Source organism: Boeremia exigua, assembly GCF_020726555.1.
Source record: "Boeremia exigua strain MPI-SDFR-AT-0100 chromosome Unknown C7974scaffold_7, whole genome shotgun sequence".
Taxonomy (NCBI): Eukaryota; Fungi; Ascomycota; class Dothideomycetes; order Pleosporales; family Didymellaceae; genus Boeremia; species Boeremia exigua.
Genome location: NW_025763524.1, coordinates 1,362,128 through 1,387,284, shown reverse-complemented (window position 1 = coordinate 1,387,284; position 25,157 = coordinate 1,362,128). Strand labels below are relative to the sequence as shown.

The window sequence follows — 25,157 nt, the reverse complement described above, 5'->3', positions numbered from 1 at the left end:
GGTTGCACTTGCGGCTTCGTGGTGGCTAGTGTGCGGGTTGTTGGTTCACGGCGTTGCTGGTTTGTCTGGTGGTGGCTAGTGTGCGGGCTGCTGTTTAAGATGCCGTCGGTCCTGTCTGGTGATGGTTTTAGATCTCGACTTGGGTTAGGTGTTTGCCTTCATTAGTGTGGTATGGCGAGTACATTTGACCTCAACTGCGCTTTTTGGTAGATCGTAACATCTTACTTCTCCAGCCGTTCGTGGATATCTTGTCTGTGCTTTTGTTATGCCTGAATCTGCTGTCGCGGCTGGTCTTGTTGTGGGAGCTGTCCTGGGTGCTGGGTTGCTTTGCTTGGGTACTTATCTTGTCCATCGGTATATGAACCTGCAGTCTCGACAAATCGACCTCCGGGCTCAGCACAATGCCGTCAGCGTCAATCACTACCAAGATGTCGAATCTATAGGAAGGAGTTGGGAGACGAGACACCAACCAGCTAATAGGAAACGGCGGCCATCACGGCGTGAGGGTGACGAGACTCAGAATGTTGCGAGATTGAGAGGTGGACACGGACATAGGGATCTAGAGAACGACTTGAGTTGGGCAGACGAGCGACAGTTGCAACCCAACATCCAGCAGCCAGCACTTGCATATGCACATCCTGTTGTTGACCCTCTGGCGTTTGGATGGGAACGACACAAAGTTTCATATCACCAGGGATGCCATACTCCTGCAGTTTTCCAGCAAGCGGTCCCCGGCACCTACTACGCATACGTGTTGCCAAGGACACACGTGGCGAGGACAAACGTGCAGCCTTCGATTGGCCAGTCGGGTGCATTTGATGAGTTGTGCCCATCACGCAGGAAGCGTACTCACAACAGTGAACGCTGCTCAGCCCCGGTCCAGGCAGTACCTGCAAAAGTTCATCTTAAGGCACAGCCCGTGGTCTACGAGACCGACTGCTTCGAAGTCGTTGACGAGTACCCCTCCTTCATCGAAAAAGCAAGGAGGCAAAAACTCCAAACGAAGAATGTGCAGAAGAACAAACGCATCGCAGAAAGAAGCGAACGATCATCCAGTACCGATTTGGGAACCTGTTCGAGCAGCGAAGCTTCAACATCTACCGAAGATGTACACCGAGATAGCATTCCCAGTGGAGCACCGAACTGCGGGTCACACACCCCACACGACTATCCCCTGTCGGCGGAGTGCTCGACACGCAGCTCATACGCAGATCGATGGCGACACGTACGTCCGAAGACCGCAGCGAGGCGAAAGGAAAGAGAGGCGAAGGGATGACGGCGCCGCGCGGTCGAAGGCGAGACGGGAGCCTAGTGCTGGAGTTCGACAACAAGCAAGTAATACTCTACTCTGCTGCACCTGCCTGTTTTCTGGTGGCCGGTTATACTTCCAGTGTTAACGGGTATTGTAGTCTCTTCAACGGCCCGCGTGCGAGGAGGTGAAATCGGCAGAAACGTCTTTTCGGAGGGTAGGCGTGCGGGAGAAGGTTCTATGCAGGGCCGCTACACTACTAGAGATAATTCTGGGGTGAGGTCCACTGATGGGCAAGGTGGAGCGGCGAGACAAATACAACCATGGCTCCGGATCACAGCGGAAGATCCGTTGACCAGCCAATTCAACAATTTTCATGGTCCGTAATACAACCGCGAAAGCAACCTCCTGTGTACTTACGGCAGCTTTCTGCACCCATATTTCAGAGATCGGCTGTCTCGTGTAGTGACTGTCTCAACGAGGACACGCCCTTTATCTTCCCGGCACAGCCGAAGACCGGAGTACGTGACGTATCCATATCGAGAACTAATGGTCAGCAACGAGTGTGTTCGACCTCATCAGATTACCATGTCCTCGGCTGGTTTCGACATGAGTGCTGGCGCCAGACAACACAGTTAAGGGTGCATAAGCGCCCAGGCCAGTCTTTGTGTCGGCAACCGAGAGCAAGAGCGGAGATCAGCATGGGAATTGTTTGGTGCTCTGTAGATCCCCCTCCGGTCCCCGGTCTTCGATTTTTGAAAGTTGAAACCTCACAGTGATGATGCTCAGCCACGTCGGAGCTTACTGTGTTGTAGCGTCTAGAAGACCGCGCGTCGTACAACGCGTTAACTCGCGCAGCCCTGGGTCGGGCTGTCTATCGTCCGGCGACTGGTCGCTGTCCGAGGCAGATTTGCGGTGTTGCCTAGTGCCAATGGGTCTGGGTAATGCCTTGCTGTGAAATAGCTGCAAGTCGCATCAAGGCACAATGCACGATGATGCTAATTTCGTATTCTTGTATAAGCGAGGCTTAGAATCAGCTGTGCAATGTCACTCAGCTCTGCGCCCACAACGTGCAAATGACTAGACGTATACGTGCACGTGAAAGAGGATACGCATCCGCATACGCAGGTACGCAGTGGAGCAGCAATGCGCTATTGCGCTATGATGTTTGGTGCTTGGTGGCAGTAACGTGCTGCTAGCGGTTGACACCGGTCCGTAGCTTCAGGGTCCGCGGTCCAGCTCCTTTGGATGCCCGCACGGTTTTGTGCCGTGTCTGCAATTTGTGAGTGATTTTTGCGCACATACGAGGTTGGTCTCCAACGCCGGTTGACGATCAGCTTGGTCGTTGAAAGCCTCGACGATTCGGGCCAAGGCTGCACGCGCCGGGCCTCGCTTTCTACTCCCATTTCAGGGGAAGCAGCCAGCCAGCCAAGGCCTGCAGTTTGCAGCGTTTGGCAATTTTCACGGGCATCTGATAGGCGGGGACGCGGTGATCGGACCCATCGAAGGTTGCCGCAGCCGCGGCACGCCTGTCGAAAACAGTCTTGGTTTGGTGTTGGTGGAACCACGGCGTGTGAGGCACTAAGGACCCTGTCCCAACTGCGCCCCGTGAGCTTGGTGCTGGGGTAAGATTGCGAGTTACAAAGGTCCGATGCCCAGCTCCTGACGAGCGGGATCCACGATCTTGGTCGGTTCATCGATATCTATAGCAACCGCCACTATCACCACAGCTCCAAGGACTCTGCCGTCGCATGGCCTCGTGATATCCGCGCAGCCTCCCTTCCTCTCGACCAGGTCTCCCCCGCGCCCTCGTCATATGCGGACTCTGCTCCGCCGGCGCTCGACGTTACCCTCAATCCCAATGTCTGGTCTTCTGCGACACGACTATGAGCGCCTGCCTCGCACCTCGCTCGAGGCCTCGGACCTGCCTGAGCTGAAGCGCTCCGTGTCCACCTCGTCGTGGCTGAGCACCCTGAGCGCACGGCTGCCCGGCGTGAAGACGCTGTCTGAGCGCGCAACCTACACACATCTGGTGACGCCGCGGAGAAAGAAGCGGTCGATTCTGCGCGCCATCATCTACACCGTCTTCGCCTTTCCATACTTCTGCGCCTTCCTGGTGCTCGTCGCGGGCATCTTCTTCCCGAGCTACACCAACCGCCCCGCCCACTACGTCGCGCTCCAGCAGCGAGCCGCAAATGGCACCGAACCAGGGCGCGCAAATCCATACAGCGAAAAAGTCTTTATTGCAGCGTCGCTGTACGAGGACGAGGGCCAATTGACGTCTGGTGGCTGGGGCAGATCGGTGCTGGAACTGATCGACCTGCTGGGTCCAGACAACGTCCATCTGAGCATCTACGAAGACAACCCCACCGAAGCAGCCAAGCAGTCGCTGGCTAGCTTTCGTCACAATGTTACTTGTAAGACAGGTTCATGTTGGGCACGAATGCAGCAGCTAATTTGTCAGGCAACTCGACCATCATCGCCGAGAAGTTCGATGCGAGCACCATGCCCCGCGTCACCCTCCCCACAGGAGAAACCCGCCTGAAGCGTATCGCCTTCCTCGCCGAGGTCCGAAACCGCGCTCTGGCCCCCATCGACCACCAGGGTATGAAATTCGACAAGATCCTGTACCTCAATGACGTCAATTTCCACCCTATCGACGCTGTTCAGCTGCTCTTCGCGACCAATATCGACTCGACAGGCCGTACCAACTACGGTGCTGCTTGCGCCCTCGATTTCATCAACGCGTTCAAATACTACGACCGTTTTGCTACGCGGGATTACGATGGACGCATCACCGGGATCCCGTTCTTTCCGTTCTTCACGAGCGCTGGATCGGCGACCAGCAGGAAAGACATTCTCTCCCAAACTGATGCTGTCAGGGTACGGAGCTGCTGGGGTGGCATGGTGGCGTACGAGGCACAGTGGTTCCAAGATCAGACTCAGTTTGAAGAGAAAACCGCGAATACTACGGACGTTGTACAGCACAATCCGAGCCATCGAGACCCACTACGATTCCGCCACGAAGACGAGCTATTCTGGGAAGCCTCCGAGTGTTGTTTGATCAACGCAGACTTGCAGTATCGACGCACCGGGAAAGGCATGCCGGTGGAGTCGGGCATCTACATGAACCCCTACATCCGAGTCGCATACTCCGAAAAGACCCTTTCGTGGCTCAATTTCATTCGCCGCCCGGAACGTTTATACTCTATCATTCACAACATCCTCAACCCCATGGTCGGCTTCCCTGGCCCGAATTCGCGTTTGGGTGACGAGCCCGGGCAGACCGTTACTGATATGGTCTGGGAGTACGATGACCCAGTACGAGGCTTCGCCAGCAATGCTACAGACGTTGACCGTGCGGGCCACTGGACTGAGGTCACCAGAATCGCAAAACCCGGCAGCTACTGCGGCGGAGCAAATCTCCTTGTTATCAACGACATGCCCGGGGATGGCGAGGGCAAGTGGCACAAGATCCTTGTCCCCCACCCACCAGGCGCATAAACAACTTTCCCAGCATTTCTACGCGCCCACGGCCTGTTTCACCACTTCCCCACCTTTCTCACACTTCATAAAGCCCATTTCTATTATCTTTGTAATCAGCATAGCGAAGGCGCATCTGGGAGCATGACACCCGCTTCGACAAGGAAGCTTGCAAGCGTGTCGGGCGTTTTGAGATTCGAGTTTCATAGCCACATCCGGCGAGACAATGGGGAGTTTTTTGGACAAGATCCAACCAAACATTCATATGTAGTCACGAATATAGACATTCTTCAAACCACCACGTTGAATTACCAGTTGTTGCCGTGACTCGAGCAGTATACTCAAAGGGACTTGATCCTTGCTTGTCACACCGCATGTTCACCACCAGACTGATATCAAGTCCGAGGACTGTTGTCAGCCAATCAAAACACCCGCATTCTTTTGCGGTGACATCCACGTGACGAGATATTTCAGCCCTACGCCGCTAGCCGCCGATCTGCAGACTGCCCATCAAGGTGCCACCACCATCAGGACCGCCTACAAACCTCAGTCGTGCAAGTCAAGCCTCGTCTGCTACCTAGAGCCCGCCAGTCACTCACTTTCAGCGTCTGTATAACACCAGTACCGGTGCACTGGCTTGTGTGACGTTGTTTTGAAGTTTTCCCAGATCTACGCCACGAGGAAAATACGGAGACGCAGGTACGGTACCCGCGGAGCAGACAGGAGGTCGCAATCATGCTTGACAATGATACGCGAGGATGGATTATGGCGGTGGTGAGCGGCATTGGTATGATCGCGCGTTTGTTGTGAGGGACTGAGTGCTGACGTAGACTCAGCGTGCACATTCGGCGCGTCGATAATATGCGTCGATCTCATTATACGCCTGCTCCCTGGCCACAGAAACTTTAAAATCGAGGACAGCAACGCCTTTCTTTCCACTGGGTTGAGTCTTTCATTTGGTGTTATGGTACGTGTGCCTCCTCCACACCGTGTCTGGACGCCTAACGAATGGTGTAGATATTCTCTTCCCTGTTTAGCATGCTGCCATCGTCAAAAAAATACTTAATAACAGGAGGCATGACGCCAAGGAATGCAACGCTGACGATGATTGCTTTCTTTTTGCTGGGTGCACTAGGCATCTCGATTTTGTCAGACATCCTGCATCGGTATATACCGCATTCGATTGTGGATTGCGATCACGAGCATGGCGACGAAGAGGAGGGTAAGGTCGAAGATGAAGAGGCCGCGCATTTGCACAAGCCCATGCAAGATCAGAACCCTGGACTATCACTGGCTGATAGTGAGCATGAAGACCGTTCATACGGCACAAACGGTAGCGGTTCACTCCCCCGCCGGCCATCACTACACACATCCCTCTCGACCAAGGTCTCGCAATTTGTCACTGGCCAGAAGAAGGAACTGTGCGATGAGAACGGACAGTGCTATGGCTACTCGGACGCTTGTGGCACTGAGTGCTTCAAGAACGTCCAGCAGCGCCCGCCGCGTTTGCATGCCTCTAAATCCAGCCAGCATCTCAACCCAGCAAGACCTTCCGCAGCAAGTAGACACCAGACAACACAAGGGCCGCATGCGCACGATCGTCAAGTTCTCACTCTCGAAGATGTCGACGAGACAACGCCACTAGTGCCATCTCGATCAGGACCTGCAACAATGGAGAACTCTACCGCAAGTCTTCCAGCACCCAACGGTCATAGCCACGGCCACGGCCACAACCATCCCCAACTCTTGCAGAAACACAGCACGACATCTCTCTCCAGTACCTCTTCCCACTCATCACACCACTCGCACGCCTCCCACCCCGCCCAACACCACCACCACGTCCCCACCAACGCCTTCCTCGCCATCGGCCTCCAAACATCCACCGCCATTGCGCTCCACAAAATCCCAGAAGGCTTCATCACCTACGCTACCAACCACGCCAACCCCACTCTGGGCCTCTCCATCTTCCTCGCTCTCTTCATCCACAACATCACCGAAGGCTTCGCCCTCGCCCTCCCGCTCTACCTCGCCATCAACTCGCGCTGGAAAGCCATGTTCTGGTCCGCGCTGCTGGGCGGCGTCTCACAGCCTCTCGGCGCCGCTGTGGCTGCGCTGTGGTTCAAGCTCGCGGGACGCGGGAAGCAGGATGGCATGGGCGAGCCCGGGGAGAAGGTGTACGGGTGCATGTTTGCGGTCACGGCGGGCATCATGGCGATGGTTAGCTTGCAGTTGCTGGGCGAGAGTTTGGATTTGACGCATAGTCGGAAATTGTGCTTTGTGAGCGCGTTCGCAGGCATGGGCGTTTTGGGGCTGAGCTCTGCGCTGACGGCGTGAGCGGGTGGAGGGTGCTGGAGAGCGATGGAAAGACGTTTATTGTTGTTGGGTGGTTTGATTGCATCTTTGGAGTTGGGAACGTAGCATGTTGGATTTGGTTATAAGATGCATTGGCTCCGCTCTCGTGCACTGATTGTCGTATAATGGAAGCTGATCAACAGCCATCAGCGCCTGTCAGCCCGAACTCACAGTCGCACCCTGTACGCTGAAGCTTGAAAAGCCCTCCAGATACCGCTACAAGTAGTGTCAAAGTGAGCTAAGCGGTGGCGAATATGCCCCTGATATATTTCCGAGTCTACGAAGTAATACGCCAGAGTGGTTGCTGACGTTCAGGGTCTAATGCTACCGTGGTAGAACACATACAGGGTACAGTGAAACCCTTCCCTGCACACTACGCCTTAAATGAGATCAGAGACTTTTTAATTTTCATCTCACCTACCTCAAAGTCTTACCGAGCCACTCCAAATTTGTAAATTCATCGTTGCGCCTTGAGACACCATGGAGTTCGATCTTTTCCCTATCTGGTTTCACCCACTCCTCTTATTCACGATATTGATCAGGCTAATTATTCAAGTATGTCGTGAGCATAGCCTTACTCCCCACAAACTAATTGATCTCTTAGAGTCATAAGATTGCGAAGCATCCGAATCTTCGCTCTGTCCCCGGGCCTTTCTTCTCGGCTTACTCGAGTCTCCCCTTGCAGATAGCGATTCTTCGCGGCCGAAGGACGGTATACATCCATGCGTTGCATGAAAAATATGGTTAGTAAAGGAATAATGTTCAGTGTGGAGTGCTCTGTTGACTAAAGATAGGACCCTATGTACGCATCGGCCCACAAGAAATAGCCATCGCCGACATCGAGGCTCACCGAGTCATCCATCGAGTCGGTAGTGACTACAACAAAGGCTCATGGTGCGCGTAACGACTCCTCGCAAGCACGATGTAGAGCTGACAGAACCAGGTATCAGGGCCAGGTCCCCACACTGCACACCGACGCGCCATCAGGCATCTTCTGTATCATGAACAACAAGGACGCGTCCCACCGCCGACGAGTGTTACAGAAAGCCGGTCCCATGAAGGTGGTGCTCGAGTGGGAGCCGCATGTCATCGCGTTGACGGGGCTCGCTGCCCGCAATATCAAATACGAACTCGAGAAGTATGGGTTCTCGGATGTGATGAAGCAGTGGACTGTGATGAGCGCGGAAATTCTGAACCTTGCATTTGGACAATCGTCTGGCGACACTGAAGAAGAGGGCAAGAATCATGTGCCGCACGCTGTCGGGCCCATGATGCCGATGATTAGCATGCGAGACGACTGGCCCTGGACGAGATTCTTCTTCGAGACCTTACCATCTTGGTGCCCGTCTGGTCTCACTTCAGTATGGAATCGCTTTGCCAGGGGCGAAAAAGGAGCAGAGAGAGCCACACACAGCAAGACGCTCTTCTCGAAGATGGTGCGGAGCGCCCAACACCCCAACGGCGCAGCCACACAACAAGAAGCCGATGCCCTCGCCGCCGGCACCGATAACACCGCAATCACACTGACCTACCTCGTCTACACCGTGCTGAAGCACGAAGACGTCAAACTCAAATTGATCGAGGCCCTCGCAACACTGCCACGGAACCCCTCCTCCAGCCAGCTAGAAGCCTTACCACACCTGCAAAACGTCATCCAAGAGGTCCTGAGACTGCACCCCGTAGTCCCCGGCAGCCTCCCGCGCATCGTGCCAGAGGGCGGCGGACGCCTGGGCCCCTACGTCTTCCCCGGCGGCATCCAAGTCTCGACGCAAGCCTGGACCATGCAGCGCGACGCCCGCGTCTTCGCCGATCCGCTCAAGTACCCAAACCCCCTTCCCTACAGCTACCTTACAGCAGTAGCTAATCATCGCAGATTCGACCCCGACCGCTGGAACGACCCCACGCCCGCGATGCGCGAGCACATGCTCGTTTTCGGCGGGTCGGCGCGCAGCTGTCTGAGCAAGGACATCGCGCGGGTGAGTCTGGCGCACGCGGTGGCGGCGCTGTTCAGGGAGTGTCCGCGGATCGGGCTGGGAGCGGAGACGACGGAGGAGAGTATGGAGATGGTGGATTATTTTGCGGTGAAGCCGCGGGGGAGGCGGTGTGTTGTTGTGCCTGTGGATCGAGAGTAGATGGCCCTACTACCAGTTCAGTGTTTGTAGCAGAGAAACGTCTTGGGTGACTGTGCTTTTTGTTGCCCTGTGTCGATTTGCCGGGTTTCTGCTCTGATGATTCTAAGAACGACTTTTGCTTTTGATGGACATATCAATCAACCCTTTTGAATGATTCGGCGATTTTACATCCACTTCTGGTCTCGTTACCCTGTCGAAGTTCACGGGTGCTGAGTACAGCGTTCTCCTTGCTTGAATATGATGATGTGGCTTCATGATCTGTGATGGCCATAAATTGGCAGTGTGTTCTTCATGTTGGCACCTTGTAGGTGCAGTCCTGGTGGCAGGCCTGAGTGATTGTATGTTTTCAGTACATGGACTCTGTATTATGCCAGGCTTTCCTGTGATCTGACTGTGAGGACTTGGTGATGCTGCTTGAGTGATTTCTCTTCGCGATACGTTAAACTGTGTGGCGGTCGCACGTTTCAGTGGTCAGATTTCACAAATTGGAGACTAGAAGGCTCATCGCGTGAAGGGGGCTTTGTTACAAAAAGATGATCGCTTGTGCTAACACATTGTATTCCATGAAACCGTAGTTGATATGCTGGCTGACAGTGACTTCAATGTTTACGGAAGCGCTGCTGTTTTCTCAAGAACCTGCAGTATCCAAAGAACTCATCAATTACCCTATACAAACAACAAATCGAACAACAAATCAACATGTGTATACAATACACCACAGTTTACTCGTGCTATGATCGTGGCTGCCATCACTGCGAAATTTCCTGGTCTACCAACTGCAGGGCCATTGGCCGAGATAATATTCAAGGCAACCCAGCAAAAGGCTGTCCCGGAGTCACTGAAGGTGAAATCATACGCTTGAACTATCCCTGTGCAAGTTGCAGCGGTCTCCGAGGCGGGCAAGACCCTCGAACTGCAGCGGACATAGTCAGGCGTGACGGGAGTGACTCGTGGCGATTTGCACCAAACACAGGCACGAGCTCGGGCGGAAGAAATTCATATCCTGCAAAATTGCAGTACACGCAGCTGCGGAAAGGTTGGGAGCAAGATCCAGGTAGATACGAGGGAACACCACCTGCTAGCCACCGGGAGGCTCGGCTCCAAAGAGAAAGTGTCCTTGGTCCGGGTCCCGATTATAATCATGGTAGGAACTATGAGGCAGATCCACAGCCCTGGGGACACAACAGACCTGGTGGAAGGAAATACTAAATTTGTTCAGGCGTGAGTATTGTGCTGGATGTTGAGGTTATGTGAGCATACATAGTAACGAGAAGTCGAGACCAGTTGCGTAAGAACAACGGCGCACTATGCCCAAGATCGAGACGCTGAAGTCTTCCATGTACGAATACTCCTTTTCAGTCTGTTGCACTGGACCCTGGAAATGAGTAACAAAGGCTTTCGATGTCCTCTATAGTTTCTGGCATGATTCTGCGCGCAATTGTGAATGTGCCGACGTCGATTTTACTCACCACAGCAAATCCCACCAGTCACACAACGACTGTATAGCTTGCCACGCTTGCTTGTGACTCACGACGCCATGCCAGATGCTTTGTCGAGTCTTCCAGTGTTCGTAATGCTTTGCAAATAACCGCGTTGATAAAGGCGTGAATGAACACCTTGAACAACAGCGGTATCCTGTCTAGCTCTAGCAAAACCGAGGACCCTGTGAAAATCTTAGAAGTTTTGTCAAGGTCTCTTCGGAATAGTCATTGTTGGTGGACACTGATTATTGTGTATCACATGTGTAGTCATCGTCCGCTTGAATGAGAGGGTCAGGGAAGCCAAGAGCACAAATATATTCCCTCTTGAAATCTGCTGAAGTCAGGGCATAGAATGGTATAACCGACAATGATGTGCATGTATAATGTGACAGCGAGCTGCAAAACGCTCCGCCGATCGACATCATCGTGCCAAGGCCGCGCCGCAAAGCCGAGGTCGGTTAACGTTTGATGTGAGCTCCGATGCTATCCCCACTCTCGCCGGCTCCATTCCTCTAGCAATTGCTCATCCTACTCTCCAGCAAGTACCTAGGAGAACGTACACGTCAATATGTCTAGCCTCAGGATATTGGTCCCCGTTAAGCGGGTCATCGACTATGCGGTAAGCCATGCAAATCCTCCATGAATCATCAAGGATGGCCGCCGAGTATCGCGCAACAGTCCAACAGTCTTGCAGCTCGCCCACCGCATTTCATATTTCGCGCATTCCATGATGGTGTTCTAACATGTCTCAGGTCAAACCGCGCGTCAACCGCGCCCAGACCGCCGTCGAAACCGCCAACGTAAAACACTCCATGAACCCGTTCGACGAGCTCTCGATCGAAGAAGCCGTCCGTCTGCGCGAAAAGAAGACGACCCCCGTCGAGGAAATCGTCGCTTTCAGCGCCGGCCCTGCAAAGGCCCAAGACATCCTGCGCACGGCCATGGCCATGGGCGCCGACCGCGGCATCCACGTTGTGGTGGAGGAGAAGGACGCGCTGGAGCCGCTGGGCGTGGCAAAGCTGCTGCGCAAGGTGGTCGATGAGCAGAAGAGCAACCTGGTGATTCTGGGCAAGCAGAGTATCGATGATGACGCGGGGCAGACGGGCGGTATGCTGGCGGGTCTGCTGAACTGGCCGCAGGCGACGCAGGCTAGCAAGGTTACGATTGAGGGCGAGAACGTGACGGTCATTAGGGAGGTGGATGGCGGTGTTGAGACGCTCAAGACCAAGCTGCCAATGATCATCACCACGGATCTCCGACTCAACGAGCCGAGGTATGCCAGCTTGCCGAACATCATGAAGGCGAAGAAGAAGAAGCTGGAAAAGAAGACACTGGGCGACTACGGGCTGGACAGCGAAGTCAGACTGAAGACACTCAAGGTTACAGAACCGCCGACAAGGAAGGCGGGTGTTAAGGTCGATGACGTGGATGGCATGATTAGCAAGCTGAAGGAACTTGGTGCGCTGTAAAATCTCATCGGGCGAGCAATCTGTGTGTATAGCATGTTTTGAATAGACCTGGAATGAAGATTGAAGCCACGGACGTTCTGACAGTCATTTAGTTACACACAGGAAATTCTGGCCATTGACTATTAAAGGTTACGTCTTGAAGCCCTCGATCTATGAAACGACAAAGGAAACTGACTTGGTATCCGCGCAAAGAAATTGCCGCCCATCATTCCTCACTCCCCCACACTTAGTGCTGACCCCTCAGACAACAGCCTCTTCCTTCGTCCACGGAATCGCCTTCTTCATACTAGCTCCATTCGCCGTCGGCGCCCCACTCATCGAGAGCATGTAATCCCTCCCCTTCAACGCCCACACAAACCAACTCGGCACTTTCCACCCCATGACCGCACCGACACCGCCACCGCTGCCAATAGGAACGATCTGCATCTCCTTGGTTTCTAGGACGAGCTCACGGTCCTTGCCGGACGGCTTCGCATCGGGCAGCAGGGCGTTGTAGGACAGCAGATCGCGCTTAAGGTTGACAAAGAGCACAGGAAGACTGTTTATGATGTCGACGGCGCTGTTGCGCGAGTAGCTAGCCACATCGCCGATGGAGTAGACGCGCGGGCCGGCGATGTCGACACGTAGCGTCTTGGAGTTCGTGGTGAGGTACTGCTTTGCGTCGAGGAGGTGCGCGGGCAGGAAGGACGAGTTGGGCTCCACGCCGTAGGCTGGCACGTATAGGTCTGCTTCGAGTCTGTCGCCTTTGGCGAGCGTGATGATGGTTCGGTCGCCTGAGGTTTGGGAGTCGGTGACGCGCTGGTTGTACATCACTTCCACACCCAGGGCGTTGAGTTTCTGTTCTGCGGCTTTGCCAATCGCGGGGCGCAGCGCGGGGAGCAGGGCGTCGCCCGCGGTGATGAGGGTGATGTTGGCTGTCTTCGAGATGCTGCTGAACCAGCCTGGCTTGCCGTTCTTGTGCTCTGCGACCTCGCCTGCAAACTCGACAGCCGTGGGGCCGCCGCCTACGATGACGATGTCCTTGGCTGTGCTGACCTTCTCGTTGGTGAGCTTGATTGAATTAAGTGTGGTTTGGGTATCGCCGCTCATGGAAAAGGCTTGGTGGTAGGTCCTGCTGCCAGTCGCAACGATCAAAGCATGATACTGGAGCGTTTCTTCGTCCGAGGCGCCAGCACGGCGGTAGGACACTACGCGCTTGGACTCGCTGAGGTTAGTAGCTGCACCTTCAATGAACGTGATGTCGTCTCGGGAGTATTGCTTCAGCCCGGTAGGAATGTCGAACAGGATCTTCTCGGCGGCCATACGGGTAGTCGAAGCTGCGACTCGAGGTGATGCGACTCTGAACCACCAATCGGATGAGGGGTTGATGAGGTAGACATGGTACTTGGCATCTTTCGTATGTTGTTTGAGAGCTGGCAGGATGTGCTTCATGATGTAGTGAGCGCTCTGAAGTCCTGCAGCAGATGCGCCGAGAACGACGATGTTGCGCTGTTCGGCCATGATGAAGGTGTCGTGAGAGTGTTGATGTTGTGAAGTCAGACTAATGGAGAAGAGAGGTGAAAGCAGGAGGAGGTGTCTGAAAAAAACTGCTCGGTGTATACACTCTAGGAAACTGCTCGGTGTATTTATGAACAGCACATTCTGGGGGAGATACTGCGCACTCTTATGCTTCTATCGGCGCCGGTGCCACTGCCCAGCCCTCCCCATTTCATTCAACACGCCATTCTACGGACGAAGGACGAAAATTCATTCGACAAATACGATTCGATGCACGGAATCGATGCGCCAACATCTTGCGTGGAAAATTGCGTGTAGTCTCAGCCAGAAAGCAATTTTGGTAGCAGTTTGTAAGCTTCGGCGTGTCAGCGACGGAGCGGATCTGCAATGTTCCCGCTCCCGGGCGCATTGTCAGCGAATTTACAATCAGCTCAACAGATTGTGATTGGTCTGCTGACTATTTGTCCGGACTAGTGCCGCCGAAACACGTCTTTGTAGAACGAGGCACTTCACGTAGACTGCAAAGACCCAAGTCATTCAAATGCATCAATAATACCGTAGCGCTGTTTTCTGATTCTTCAAACTTGTTCAGTGCATATAGTCTGCTTATCTAGTGCCAGATGCGTGCACCCAGCAACTCTCAAAGCCCGAGCTGCGCATCGCTAAGAAAGTGGCTCCCTCCTGCACACCTGTATCCAACACTCTGCTTGTGCCACATGTATCCAGCAGGACATCGACCTAGTTCCTTCAGCCTGCGTTGAGCCTTCCTCTCTCTTGCGCGCTGCTCTTCTATGACAGCCAATTCGGCGTCCTTGCGTCGCCTCTCCAGTTCAGCCTCAATCCTCTTTTGCTCAGCTTGGCGACGCTCTTCTTCGTCGGCAGCAGCCTTCTCGGCCCGAATGAGATCCTTGATACGTTGCTCCTCCTTCTTCTTGTCCTCCTGTCGGGCTTTGTATTCGCGCTCCCTGGCGACGAAGGCATGTTTGTCACGCTCAAGTTCTTCCCATACTGCGTCAGAAACTCCAGCATCGCGCTTGATCTGGAAAATATAGTCAAGCGGATCTCCGTTTGGCTTTGCCTTTGATTGATCACTTTGCTCGGCTTGTTTTGCGGGAGCTGCAGGCGGCGGTGATTGAGCACCAGGGTCCTTCGCTGTCCCAGACGAAACATTGGGCGGCGGCGGTGGTTGTTGTGGCGGCGCTTGCTGCGGCGGCTGCTTATTGCGGCGCGACGAACGATCTGGAAGACGAGATGTGCCAACAGCCTGGTCGCGTTGATGTCTGTCCTGAAACGTGTCTTGCATAGTCTTGAGAACAAGTTCTTTCGTCAGAACCAACGATGTCGTTGCATCCACAGGCGCTGAGATAAGGCTACGGAACATAGCATCGCCAAGAGCTTTTACGTCGCGACCGTTGCCCCAGGATTCGAGCTTGGAAAAGCTGGTGAAGAGATCCAAGATCTGGGTCTTCAACTCTGGTGTTGGAGGTGAAAGCACCGAAAGATCGAGTGGGGTGTCGCTCCTTCTCTGCAAGTCTTTTGTGAGAAGTTCAAGACAGTCCACAGGTTCCATGTGCTTGAAGAAGACGGTTTCCGGGAAGCGGCTACTCAGGCCTGGATTCATACTCAGGAGTCGGTCGATGTCTTTGTCGTAGCCAGCAAGTATGATGATCATCTTCTTTGCATACTTCGGATTGGTCATGCAGTCCACAAGCTCATCCATAGCCTCAACGGCGAAGTGGCCCTCAGCAAGGCGATAAGCTTCATCAATGAAGAGGACCTTGCCCATTGCCGATTCCAGCTTCTTCTGCACTTTAGGCCCAGTGTGGCCGACATACTGACCAATAAGATCAGTAGCTGAGCACTGCACCACCTTTGCTGCGCTAAGAAAGCCCATATCGTAGAAAACTTTCCCCATCTTCTGCGCAGTAGTGGTCTTTCCGGTCCCTTGCAACACGTTAGGGGGATTGGGGATAAACTACGAGGATTTTGCCACTTACCTGGTGGGCCCTTGAAAAGAAAACTGAACGGAACAAGTTCACGTGGATCCTTTCCTCTGGCCTTCATGTTGGCAGCAGTCGCCTGGTATCCTTGGAGCTGTTTGACTACGTCGTCGCACCCAATGATATCTTTGAACAAAGCAGGCAGATTTGTCGCAGCGCGCTGGCCTCGGTCAAAGTCGGGATCGAAGTCGACAGCTTCGAGAGTGTCACGATCGAAGACTTTTCCGGCCGACAAATGCTTCTGATGCAAACCTTTCGCTCTATCGAGCACGATGTCAACTTCTCCTGCATTGCCGAAGTTCGGACGATTTCGAGCTCGCCGGAGAACCTCCATGGCCACCCTCTTCGCCTGGTCGGTCGCATTGAAACCAATGTCGTTGAGTTTGAGATCCAATATGCGAAGGAGATCAGCATCATCGAAGTCTTCGAAGACGAATGCCGATTCCATCGGAAATCGCCTGGCCAGACCTGGATTGACGTCACGGAACATATTCTCCATCAAATCCTTGTAGCCAAGTAAGAGAACACAGCGATCTTCCCCAATAGTGCTCTGGACCTCTGCGACGATAGTGTCAATCACTGCAGTCTTGAAAGAGTCCGCCGTCTTCGATGAGTCTCCAGAATTGCCAGCTAGCATGTAAGCTTCGTCGATGATGAGGACTTTGCCTACTGTCGAGGCTAAGATAGCCTTCGTGTTGGCCTCTGATCCACCGATGACGTTACCTATGAAGTCTGCGGGATTCTTCACAACAACTACATTGTGTAAGCAAGATTCATAGTAACTGATGCATCGACTTACCTTCGCCGTTAGAGAGTAGACTAAGGTCTGCCAGAACTTTCCCGTAGAGCTTTGCGACGGACGTCTTTCCAGTGCCCGGTGATCCAATGAAGCATTTGTTCAACGAATACTCCACAAGAGGCTTTTCGTCCAGCTCTCGTAGGTAGTTGGTCTGAATACCATCGAGCAGCGATTGCACCGTCTCCTTGACTGACTGCAGACCGATGAGTTTGTGAAGCTTTGACCAGGCGACGTTGTTCTGTAGCGCTACCGCAGGTTCTGGCCCTATGAGATCCTCCTTGGTCAGATAGTGATCGTCCGTTGGTATGCGTGCTCGCCTTTGCTTTCGTAGGCGTTTAGCCTGGCGTTCTGCGATCTGAGCTATCTTGTTCTGCACTTCTCGAGCGTTGCCGAAGCCCTCTCGCCCACGGCCTCGTCCAATACGTCGAGCCACAATCCGAACATAGAGGCCAGAAAAATCATCCTCAACCTTCATCCTCCCATGGTACTTTTTGCTGACGTAATGGCAGAAGATGGCTTGGAGTTCCGGGTCGGTGTAGTCGTGAAACTCCATCTGGATAGGAATACGGCTTGGGATACCTGGGTTGTGGGCGAAGAACGCCTCCATCTGCTTGTGGTATCCGGCTAGCACGAAAACAACCTTTCCCGTCAGGTTCTCGATTTCAGCCAGCAGATAGTCCAGGACAGCTTTGCCTCCAGGACTATTCCCAGACACAAGCTGATAAGCTTCATCGATGAAGAAAACGCCGCCGCCTGCCTGAAGAATGCTGTTGATTTGGTCCCGACATTTAGAGACACCATCATTCGCGAGCGCTGATCCAGAGGTTTCGATGAAGTGACTGCCGGGAAGCGCACCCACCTGACCAAGGAAGTCCGCATAGAGACGCGCAACAGTAGTTTTTCCTGAAGAACATCAGATTGGTTTCACGAGAAGTACGTTAATGTAGCTCACCTGTACCAGGATTTCCAAGAAGCGCGGCACTGAGTCGTTCTCCACTCAAAGGCACACCTTGGCGGACAAGCGTATCAACCTTATTCTTGATGGCAAGAAATTTCTCTTTCACTGTTTCCAGACCTACTCAGTTCATCAGCCGCTGCACGTTACCGCATACAGTGTGATCCTACCTATCATTGGCATAAGTGAGTCCAGTGCTGTGTTCTCTGCGCCGTCGAACTTCTTTTGGTGGTTCCAGTCATCTCTGGCATCGCTGTGGTTCCACGGCAAGCTAGGTCCTCCGCCGTTGGTGGTATTACTCTTCTGGCCAGAATTACCAGGAGGCGTTTGACCGGGACTCTGTTGAGGAGCTGGTACGCTGGTTGTGCCCGCCCCTTGATTCGTAGTAGGCGCATTTTGACCGTTGTTGGAAGGGGCATTGGCTTGAGTAGAACTTGGATATGCACCAGGCATTGTAGATCCAGTGGGTTTTGATGCATGGTTCTTAAAGTTCTCGAGATCCTTTCGCTTTTGAGCCAATGCAGCTTCTTGCTCTGTTTCCTCATGGCGATTTTGTTGCAGCCGTTTTTCATGTGCAATCTCGTCTTCAATCTCGACCAGCCTTGTCAGATAAGCCCGTTGTCTCGCCTGTCTATCTTCTTCCAGCTTATGGTCGCGTCGGGCGCGCTCCTCCTTGGCTCGTGTTGCAGCCTCACACTTCTGGCAAGCATTTGCAGCCTTGTTGTAGCATTTTCGTGAGAATTTGTGATCGTTTGGACACGTAGACTTTACAATAGCCATACAGTGCATTTTAGAGTGGTCTTGCAGTTGATGACAGCGATATGGACAGGAATGAAGCCCACAGGCGAGCAGTTTTCCACTACGAGAGTTAGCATGACATACCAGACCTCAAGATATGCCGTTACATACCATGGTTCAGAGCACCCTCCGTCAGGACATACAGTGTCGAACTGGTCCTTCTGGGTTAGAAGAGCAGTCTTGTCTGGGTGTTGCTCGCACTTGACCGGGAATCCATCGTAAACGTGGCCATCAGTCTTGAGTTTATGCATCAATGGTACCCAAACATCCCTACCTTTGCGACTGTTTATGAACGTATCTGGGTTTCCAATCATCACCAGACCGTTCCTCGCACGAGATAACATGACATTGACTCGTTGCGGTGCCGACATGAAGCCGATGTCCCCCACGGAATTGCTGCGTGTGAGACAGACGATGACGATATCACTCTCCTCGCCTTGGTAGTTGTCTGGTCTTGTTAGTTGTTGCATTCCCAGCAATGGATTTAGTACGTGCAGAACGTATGTCGGGACTACTGACCAATGGTTGAGATTCGTATTCTCCGCTTCGAGATGTTGGCACCCGCGGGAGAGAGCAGACCAGCTCGAATGAGTTCGTAAGAGTCCAAATCATTGAGGTACGGGTCATTTTCTGCAGCCAGAGTCTTCGTCAAAAGATAAAGCTGACCCAGGTACGGCGTGAGTACCACTATGTCTTCAGTATTGTAGCCCTGCTGCCCAAGGTAACGGATACACCGCAACACCATATCAGCCTCATATGCATTCTCTTTGCTGGATTTTACATCTTCGTCACGTCTATCGGCAATCTTATCTGCGTTGACCTCGGGGTGATTGTGACTAACGAATATGACGTTGTCCTGGAAGCCTCGCAATGCAGGCCTGTTTTCCGTCTTATCAGCGTTTTCCAGTTCAGGATATGTCAATTCCTTGACTAGAGATGCTATCTCTGGGCGCATGCGATGTTGTTTTGTGAGCGTAACGTGTGGCACCCCGGCGTGGACCAATCGCTCGAAAAGAGACATGTTGAGGTTGTAGCCTTCGCCTTTCTCGACCGTGAGAGAGTAATTGTTGACTTTGGGTCGCAACTGCTTGTGGTCGCCGATGAGAACTAATTGTTTTGTCTGGGCAGTCATCGCCGTCAAGATATGGCTCTCAAGGATCTCGCCAGCCTCCTCTACCAAGATGATACCAGGAGCTGCTTTGCGCAATTCTTCTGTGTACATCGCGGCCGCAGTAGTCGTGCATCCTATGATTCGCGCCTGAGTCATATTGTATGATTGCTTCTCTTTGAACAGCTGCCTTATTTGATCTTGACATCGATTATACTTCTTGAAGAGGGTACCGATTTCCGCAACCTGCTCATCCAGTATTGCTTGTCGCCATCGGGCTTGGTATTCTTGGCGGGCTTCAGGTTTCATACTCCAGATGTGAGGGAAGTCCTCCTCTGCAACAGCCTTGAAGATACCGGCATCTCTGTTGTGTGTCCATTGCTCGATTAGGTAGAAACGGCTGATAGCCTTTCCGTCCTTACCGACTGGTATCATTCCATCAGTGCTGTCCGGTGCGACAAACGCATCGTAGAACTCGGAGTCATCGGAAAATTCAAGATGGTCCAACAAAGCCTGATTACCGATGTGGAGTGCGTTAAAGCGAGTTGCTTTCTTTTCCAGCGCACCTACATAGCTTTCCGCCTCCTTCTTCTGAGAATCGAGAACGTTCCATGTCTGTGAAGACATTTTATAACTGCTCTTCTTCTCAAACATTGACAAGCATTTCGTCGAGGGAGACGCTTTCGAGCCTAACCGAAGCATACAGTCATCTGGAATGCCTATATTCCGCAAATCCTCAAGGAACTGATCAAGAGCATGATTAGTGTACGTTAAGACCAACATAGTCTCCTTGGTGTGGTCTTTGAGGATTCTGGCAATGAGCGCCCCAATGAACGATTTGCCGGTTCCTGTAGTCATTGTTAGTAAGACTGAAGTGATGATACCACTCTCGGACCATTCCCAAGACCGTATAATCATGAGAAGTGATCGCGAAGATGGAGGGAAAACTTACCAGGAGGGCCTTGAATGAGACTGACTTTTTTCGTCAATCCTTGAAGCAGCGATTCTGTTTGGGCAACATCGAGTTGAATCGGGCGGTCGGTCTCGATGATGTGCTGCAGGTTGCTCTGCCAGTTATCGCTAATGGTCCTAACGATCTTGCTGGGCTCAATGCCAGAGAAGACTTCGCCCATGTCCGCTCCCAGATTGAGAACTTGGTCCTGAAGCGGCAGGTCTGTCAGTTTTTGAAGGCACTTCAAGACTGGTTCGTAAGCAAAGACAGCAGTGTCAACTTGAACGAAACTCAAGTCTGCTCCGGATTTGCACGCAAGGAGGGTTTGTCGAAACGATTTCTCTTCTGCAATGCGCAGCACAATGATAGGTGGCTTCTTTGCAAGCATATCTTCATCCCGTTCCACTGTCGCAAACGCGATAGTCTTGCCACCACTGATAAGGCAACCCAATGATTGGTGCTTCATAAGGTTCTTATTTCGTGAGTCATTGATGCATGTCTTTCTCTTCGACTCATCTTTGATGTGCTTGAGTTGAGGTATGTCATCAAGACACTTCAGTTGCAGAAGGCACGGTTTGCGTTTCTGGGACGAACCACAGTCAATGCCCGCGAATTGCAGTTTCGTGAAAACAGTCTTACGCCTGCCCTTCTTTTGACCAATAGCAATTTGAAAGTCGCTACGCAGCTCTCCAAGCATGTCCTCGCGGAGTAACCGAAATTGATTGTCGATGTGTATGAAGCCGCGCTCCTCGATGTCCGCAGCCTCAACGTCAATAGCACGCCGATAGTATGGAGTAACAGCTGAAGCAAACTCGTCTGATGTTGGTAGAATCTTGATATCCCGAAAGTTCGCGTGGTCATTGTCATGGCGTCCACCGGGTCCATCAGCAGTGTCATTGGTCGTACTGAGAATGTGCTTGATCTTTTGACCAAGATTTCGGACTTCCAAAGATTGCGAGTTGATGAGTGACTCCTTGTCTGTCACTATTTCAGCGATCTCTCGTACATCTGGGCCATCCTCGGATCGTGAGATGAGCAACTCGAGGAGCAACCACGCAAACGCGTGAGAAGCGTCCAGAGTAAGAGCGCGTGCATCGTGCGCATTGACAAGCGCAGTCCAGAACGATGCAGGATTTACGATCGCCTCAATGATACGCTGCAGAAATTCACCACCGTATAGCTGTTTGAGTGATGGATCAGAAAGTCGTAGCAGAACTGATGTTGCGTGACTATTGATGAAGGTGGTGCTGTTCGAAAAGCGGAAGGCGCGCGCGGTGGCACTGAGCCCCGCCGGTGCCGCGACCAATACCTCCACACACTTCGACACGTCGTCCTGAGCGCACAACGCCTCCAAGAAACGATCACCATCAGCTGCACTCTTCAGGTCGCGAGTACCGTGTATGACGGCATGGAACAGCTTCTTCAGGCCGGCGGCACGCCTCGTGGTTGCGTCTGTCTCCGCCATGCGTACCCAAGATGCCAAAGTGACTGTAAAAGTGCTAATCAGAAAGTAGGTAATGGTTTGATCAATATGACATTTCTGTAGGTACCTCCTTCGATTTATAAAGACACGGGACAGGCGGCGCGACAGTAGAGCACGTTCTGGCTGTGTGGATACCTTCCATTGCATCAGGCTGAGCAAATGATTGGAACACAGCAATGATTTTGTACGTGGCAATGCTTGCTAGATGCCTGCTTGCATGCTTCATCGTACACCTGGCAAATGAGCGTTCTTTGCGCTGAGGTCGTGCCACATCAGGTCGCAGCAAGCGCCCTCTATCTCGCAAGCCGCTTGCTCAGCCTTGTCTGTGCATCACCTTGTTCCCCCCATATTTGGGGTCTCTGACACGTTATACCAGGCTTCTCACCCTCTGTTCTCTTTCTCTAATCCTTACAAGACTCAAATTCCCGACCTCTCCCCATGTCTTTCATGCGTTCAGGCAACAGTCGAGGTGGGTATGCTCCACGACGAGGACGAGGTGGGTCGACTCGTCCGTTTGTCAAGCGCCAGGAGCCAGTGAAGCCTGATCTCGACAAATACCCATTGGGAGAGCTCTTGCTCACACTCCGGCCTTCAGACTTGATGCCGCCGACAACTGGACTGCCTTCTTCGCCTCACATAAATGATTGCCAGTACGTCACTTCGTACAATTGGCTAGCCAGCCAGGATCGTACCATACTGGTGCCAGGTCGGTGCTCGTGTTATGAGCATGAATGTAGTTAACCCAAAGCAGGCCAACCTCCTAAGTGGACGCCTCCCAAGGTCGCTCAACGACTTCCTGAGGATAGTGGCAGCTACTATCGAGATCCGAATGCTGCAAGATATCCTGAGTATCCCATCGCACCTGCAGTGCAGGCTGTCATGGATGCTACCGATGATGCACCCATAGACGCCGATGTCTTTGCGTGTGGCAGCACGTTGGGCAATCTTCTTCGTTTTACCCGCGGTATGGATCGAGCGTTCCGCTTCAACGTTGAGACCATTGGCGATACCGTATTCCTTGTGCGTAAGGAGAATGATCCCAAAGAGCTCATTGAGGGCGTTCGTGGCTTCGGACACACCTTCCCTGAAGCCTACACAACATGGCCAAAGGAAGTCAAGGGCTCCGAGACTCACCAACGGATCATTCAGTACGATCTGGGAGGTCTACAATGTCTTGTACGTTTTGAATGTGACGGGTTCCTCGACGACTCCCCTGCACCAAACAAACTCGCACCCTCCACAGCAAAACCCCCAACTGCCCCACCGTCCGAAGACATCCTCTCCCAAGCCCTTTCCAGCACCACCGTAACCACCCCGCAAACCACCAGCAAGCAGCCCCTCACCATCCTCCACACCGGCACCCCAATCCCACAGTCCTCCATCTTCGACCTCAAAACGCGCTCGGGCAGATACAACAAGACCATCAATATGGACGACATCACCCCCCAACTCTGGCTCAAGCAAGTCCCCAACTTCATCGTCGCCTACCACGACGGCGCAGGCCTCTTCCAACCGCCCCAGATCACCGACACACGGCCCCTCATCTCAGCCTTCGAAACGGCAAACGCAGAGCCCATACGCCGCCTCATCGCCCTGCTGACGAAGATCATCGACGTCGCGCGCGCGGACGACACGCGCGGTCTCGAAGTCTACTGTCCCGGCGCCAATGCGCTGGAGATCCGGCGGCAGTTCGGGGACGGCGTGCGCGCGCTGCCGGCGGCGCTGCATGCGCAGTGGGTTGCGAGGTGCGATGGCGGCGGATTGGCGTTGGATGGGGGGGACTCGGGACATGGGGCGTCGCCGAGGGGGATGGGAGGTAAGTGGAGTGCTTCGTCTGATGGGGAGGATGATGAGTTGGATTTCACGGCGTGTTCGGCGGAGGACTGTGGGTATTGTGGGCGTTGCACGTACTGATATGGTGTTACACTACGAGGCTGTTGTGTGCTTGGGTTGATCGAGCTGGATAGTTCACTCTGTCAGATAAATCAAGTATACTCCTGAAAAATGGTGCTCGATTGCTTGAATTCCCTGATATTTTGCTGTGTCAGATATGAAACTGTCATCTACACACATCGTTGCACCTCAATCGGGAGAATGGCACTACGTCCGATTTTGCGCGAGTTGAAGGGGACTAAGACAGGGGTTAAGATCGATAGCGGGGAACACTTAGACTAGTATATGAGGCAGCGAATCAATATCATTGCTCGCACAAGAAACTACGTTGTTACAGTGCCCTTCCAGACCGCCGATTACTCAGCGCGGGTATCAGTCTAGTCGTCGTCGCGGTCCTCCTAGCGTACAAAGCTGCATTCCACAGCTGCAGCGGCCGAATCTGCATCCCACCGAGGCGTGTCACCGAGAAGCGTCATCGAAGACCCACCGCCTACCCCAGCTTCTCAAGCAACTTCCTCCGTCTCCGCTCGACCAGCTCCTCATTGACCTCCTCGAGCGTCGGCACGCGCCAGCGCACGCCATCCCCCGCATCCCCCGGAATCTCCACCCAGTCATCCACCTTCTTCCCCTTGCGCAGATCGTCCGGGAGCGCGAGAAACTCCTTCCACGCGGCTTTTTCCTTCTCCTGCTCGTACCGCAGCAGCACCCCGTCCTCCTCGTCCAGATTATACCCGTAGTACCCCGCGTCGACGCGCTGCCGCAACTCGCTGCGCTTCTCGCGCCCTTGCGCCGCGCCCTCGTCGTCCTCGGGCCGCTCCTGCCGCTCAAACAGCTCTTTGACGCCCGGCAAGTCTTTCGCGCGCCCAAAGTACCTGTACCCCTTCCCGCCGCCGGGCACCTCGCGGCCCTCCTCGTCCAGCACGCGGCCGCCGCGCATGTAATTCGGCCCGCCGAGGTCGCGGATCTGCTTCTCCCACATGTATTTCTCGCGCATGGCCTTGTTGATCTCGTCGTTGAGATCGCGGATCTGGTAGTCGCTGAGCGCCTCGTCCTGGATCTTGGTGACTTTGCGGCTGATCTCTTTCAGCACCTGGCCGCGCCACTTCTCGCACACGGGGATCTGCGTCACGCCTGTTATGAGCTTCGGGCGCCGCGTGCGCGAGATGTCGATTATGCCGGCTTCGGCGGCTTGTGCCGCGCGGAAGCGGAACAGCATCGAGTGCGCCTTCTCGGAGTTGCGCGCCATGGTGAGGGGTGTGGGGGATGGGTTGTGCGGGTGGCGAAGGTGATGCGCGTGGATGTGCGCGAGGGCGTGAGCGTGGAGTCGTGATCAAGGTCGTGCGCGAGGATTGAGTGTCGTCAAGAAGCAGCTGCCGGCAGTCGCGAATACAGGAGCGTTCACTTCGGATTGGTATTACGTTGGTGTCGGTGGTAGTGCGTTGGGAAATTAGACGTGTTGAGTAAAAAGTTGAAGTTGGTGTTGCGACGAGCGGGTGACGTTGGCAG

At 53.5% G+C, this 25,157-nt stretch overlaps 8 protein-coding genes across 8 annotated transcripts; 5 read left to right on the top strand and 3 right to left on the bottom strand.

Annotated features, from left to right (window-relative positions):
- The first annotated feature begins 32 nt into the window (after positions 1-32).
- Positions 33-1,463, top strand: C7974DRAFT_203676 (uncharacterized protein). The gene is made up of 2 exons (XM_046136826.1): positions 33-1,331; positions 1,410-1,463. Exon 1 carries the CDS (start codon positions 266-268, stop codon positions 1,274-1,276), a length of 1,011 nt encoding a protein of 336 aa, XP_045996393.1. The 5' UTR covers positions 33-265; the 3' UTR covers positions 1,277-1,331; positions 1,410-1,463.
- A 1,647-nt stretch (positions 1,464-3,110) lies between these two features.
- Positions 3,111-7,066, top strand: C7974DRAFT_434642 (cryptococcal mannosyltransferase 1-domain-containing protein; the record flags this gene model as incomplete). The annotated part of the gene is made up of 4 exons (XM_046145003.1): positions 3,111-3,666; positions 3,714-4,607; positions 5,569-5,699; positions 5,750-7,066. The coding sequence occupies 4 exons, from the start codon at positions 3,111-3,113 to the stop codon at positions 7,064-7,066; spliced, it is 2,898 nt and encodes a 965-aa protein (XP_045996392.1).
- A 249-nt stretch (positions 7,067-7,315) lies between these two features.
- On the top strand, positions 7,316-9,216 carry C7974DRAFT_455860 (cytochrome P450; the record flags this gene model as incomplete). Its single annotated transcript, XM_046145988.1, has 4 exons — positions 7,316-7,639; positions 7,689-7,827; positions 7,879-7,978; positions 8,028-9,216. Exons 1-4 carry the CDS (start codon positions 7,565-7,567, stop codon positions 9,214-9,216), a joined length of 1,503 nt encoding a protein of 500 aa, XP_045996391.1. The 5' UTR covers positions 7,316-7,564.
- Positions 9,217-11,113: 1,897 nt separating this feature from the next.
- Positions 11,114-12,244, top strand: C7974DRAFT_396386 (uncharacterized protein). The gene is made up of 2 exons (XM_046142073.1): positions 11,114-11,316; positions 11,450-12,244. The coding sequence occupies exons 1-2, from the start codon at positions 11,266-11,268 to the stop codon at positions 12,164-12,166; spliced, it is 768 nt and encodes a 255-aa protein (XP_045996390.1). The 5' UTR covers positions 11,114-11,265; the 3' UTR covers positions 12,167-12,244.
- Positions 12,245-14,034, bottom strand: C7974DRAFT_396384 (uncharacterized protein). Its single transcript, XM_046142072.1, has one exon. The coding sequence runs from the start codon at positions 13,664-13,666 to the stop codon at positions 12,407-12,409; it is 1,260 nt and encodes a 419-aa protein (XP_045996389.1). The 5' UTR covers positions 13,667-14,034; the 3' UTR covers positions 12,245-12,406.
- A 158-nt stretch (positions 14,035-14,192) lies between these two features.
- On the bottom strand, positions 14,193-22,034 carry C7974DRAFT_396382 (P-loop containing nucleoside triphosphate hydrolase protein). The gene is made up of 8 exons (XM_046142071.1): positions 20,276-22,034; positions 18,735-20,171; positions 18,327-18,663; positions 17,588-18,276; positions 17,415-17,537; positions 16,463-17,365; positions 15,661-16,416; positions 14,193-15,607 (listed from the first exon to the last, which is right to left on the bottom strand). Exons 1-8 carry the CDS (start codon positions 21,903-21,905, stop codon positions 14,304-14,306), a joined length of 7,179 nt encoding a protein of 2,392 aa, XP_045996388.1. The 5' UTR covers positions 21,906-22,034; the 3' UTR covers positions 14,193-14,303.
- C7974DRAFT_472936 (uncharacterized protein) lies at positions 22,035-23,780 on the top strand. Its single transcript, XM_046146550.1, has 2 exons — positions 22,035-22,464; positions 22,510-23,780. Exons 1-2 carry the CDS (start codon positions 22,197-22,199, stop codon positions 23,670-23,672), a joined length of 1,431 nt encoding a protein of 476 aa, XP_045996387.1. The 5' UTR covers positions 22,035-22,196; the 3' UTR covers positions 23,673-23,780.
- On the bottom strand, positions 23,768-25,112 carry C7974DRAFT_396380 (Isy1-like splicing factor). The gene has a single exon (XM_046142070.1). It carries the CDS (start codon positions 24,895-24,897, stop codon positions 24,142-24,144), a length of 756 nt encoding a protein of 251 aa, XP_045996386.1. The 5' UTR covers positions 24,898-25,112; the 3' UTR covers positions 23,768-24,141.
- Positions 25,113-25,157: the final 45 nt, after the last annotated feature.

Coding starts and splice junctions, on each gene's coding strand:
- C7974DRAFT_203676 (XM_046136826.1), top strand. CDS start 266: ATGCCTGAATCTGCTGTCGCGGCTGGTCTTGTTGTGGGAGCTGTCCTG.
- C7974DRAFT_396386 (XM_046142073.1), top strand. CDS start 11,266: ATGTCTAGCCTCAGGATATTGGTCCCCGTTAAGCGGGTCATCGACTAT. Junction 11,317..11,449: donor AGCGGGTCATCGACTATGCG/GTAAGCCATGCA, acceptor AACATGTCTCAG/GTCAAACCGCGCGTCAACCG.
- C7974DRAFT_396384 (XM_046142072.1), bottom strand. CDS start 13,666: ATGGCCGAACAGCGCAACATCGTCGTTCTCGGCGCATCTGCTGCAGGA.
- C7974DRAFT_396380 (XM_046142070.1), bottom strand. CDS start 24,897: ATGGCGCGCAACTCCGAGAAGGCGCACTCGATGCTGTTCCGCTTCCGC.
- C7974DRAFT_472936 (XM_046146550.1), top strand. CDS start 22,197: ATGTCTTTCATGCGTTCAGGCAACAGTCGAGGTGGGTATGCTCCACGA. Junction 22,465..22,509: donor TCGTACCATACTGGTGCCAG/GTCGGTGCTCGT, acceptor AACCCAAAGCAG/GCCAACCTCCTAAGTGGACG.
- C7974DRAFT_396382 (XM_046142071.1), bottom strand. CDS start 21,905: ATGCAATGGAAGGTATCCACACAGCCAGAACGTGCTCTACTGTCGCGC. Junction 18,277..18,326: donor GGAGGGTGCTCTGAACCATG/GTATGTAACGGC, acceptor TAACTCTCGTAG/TGGAAAACTGCTCGCCTGTG. Junction 17,366..17,414: donor TCTTGGAAATCCTGGTACAG/GTGAGCTACATT, acceptor GATGTTCTTCAG/GAAAAACTACTGTTGCGCGT.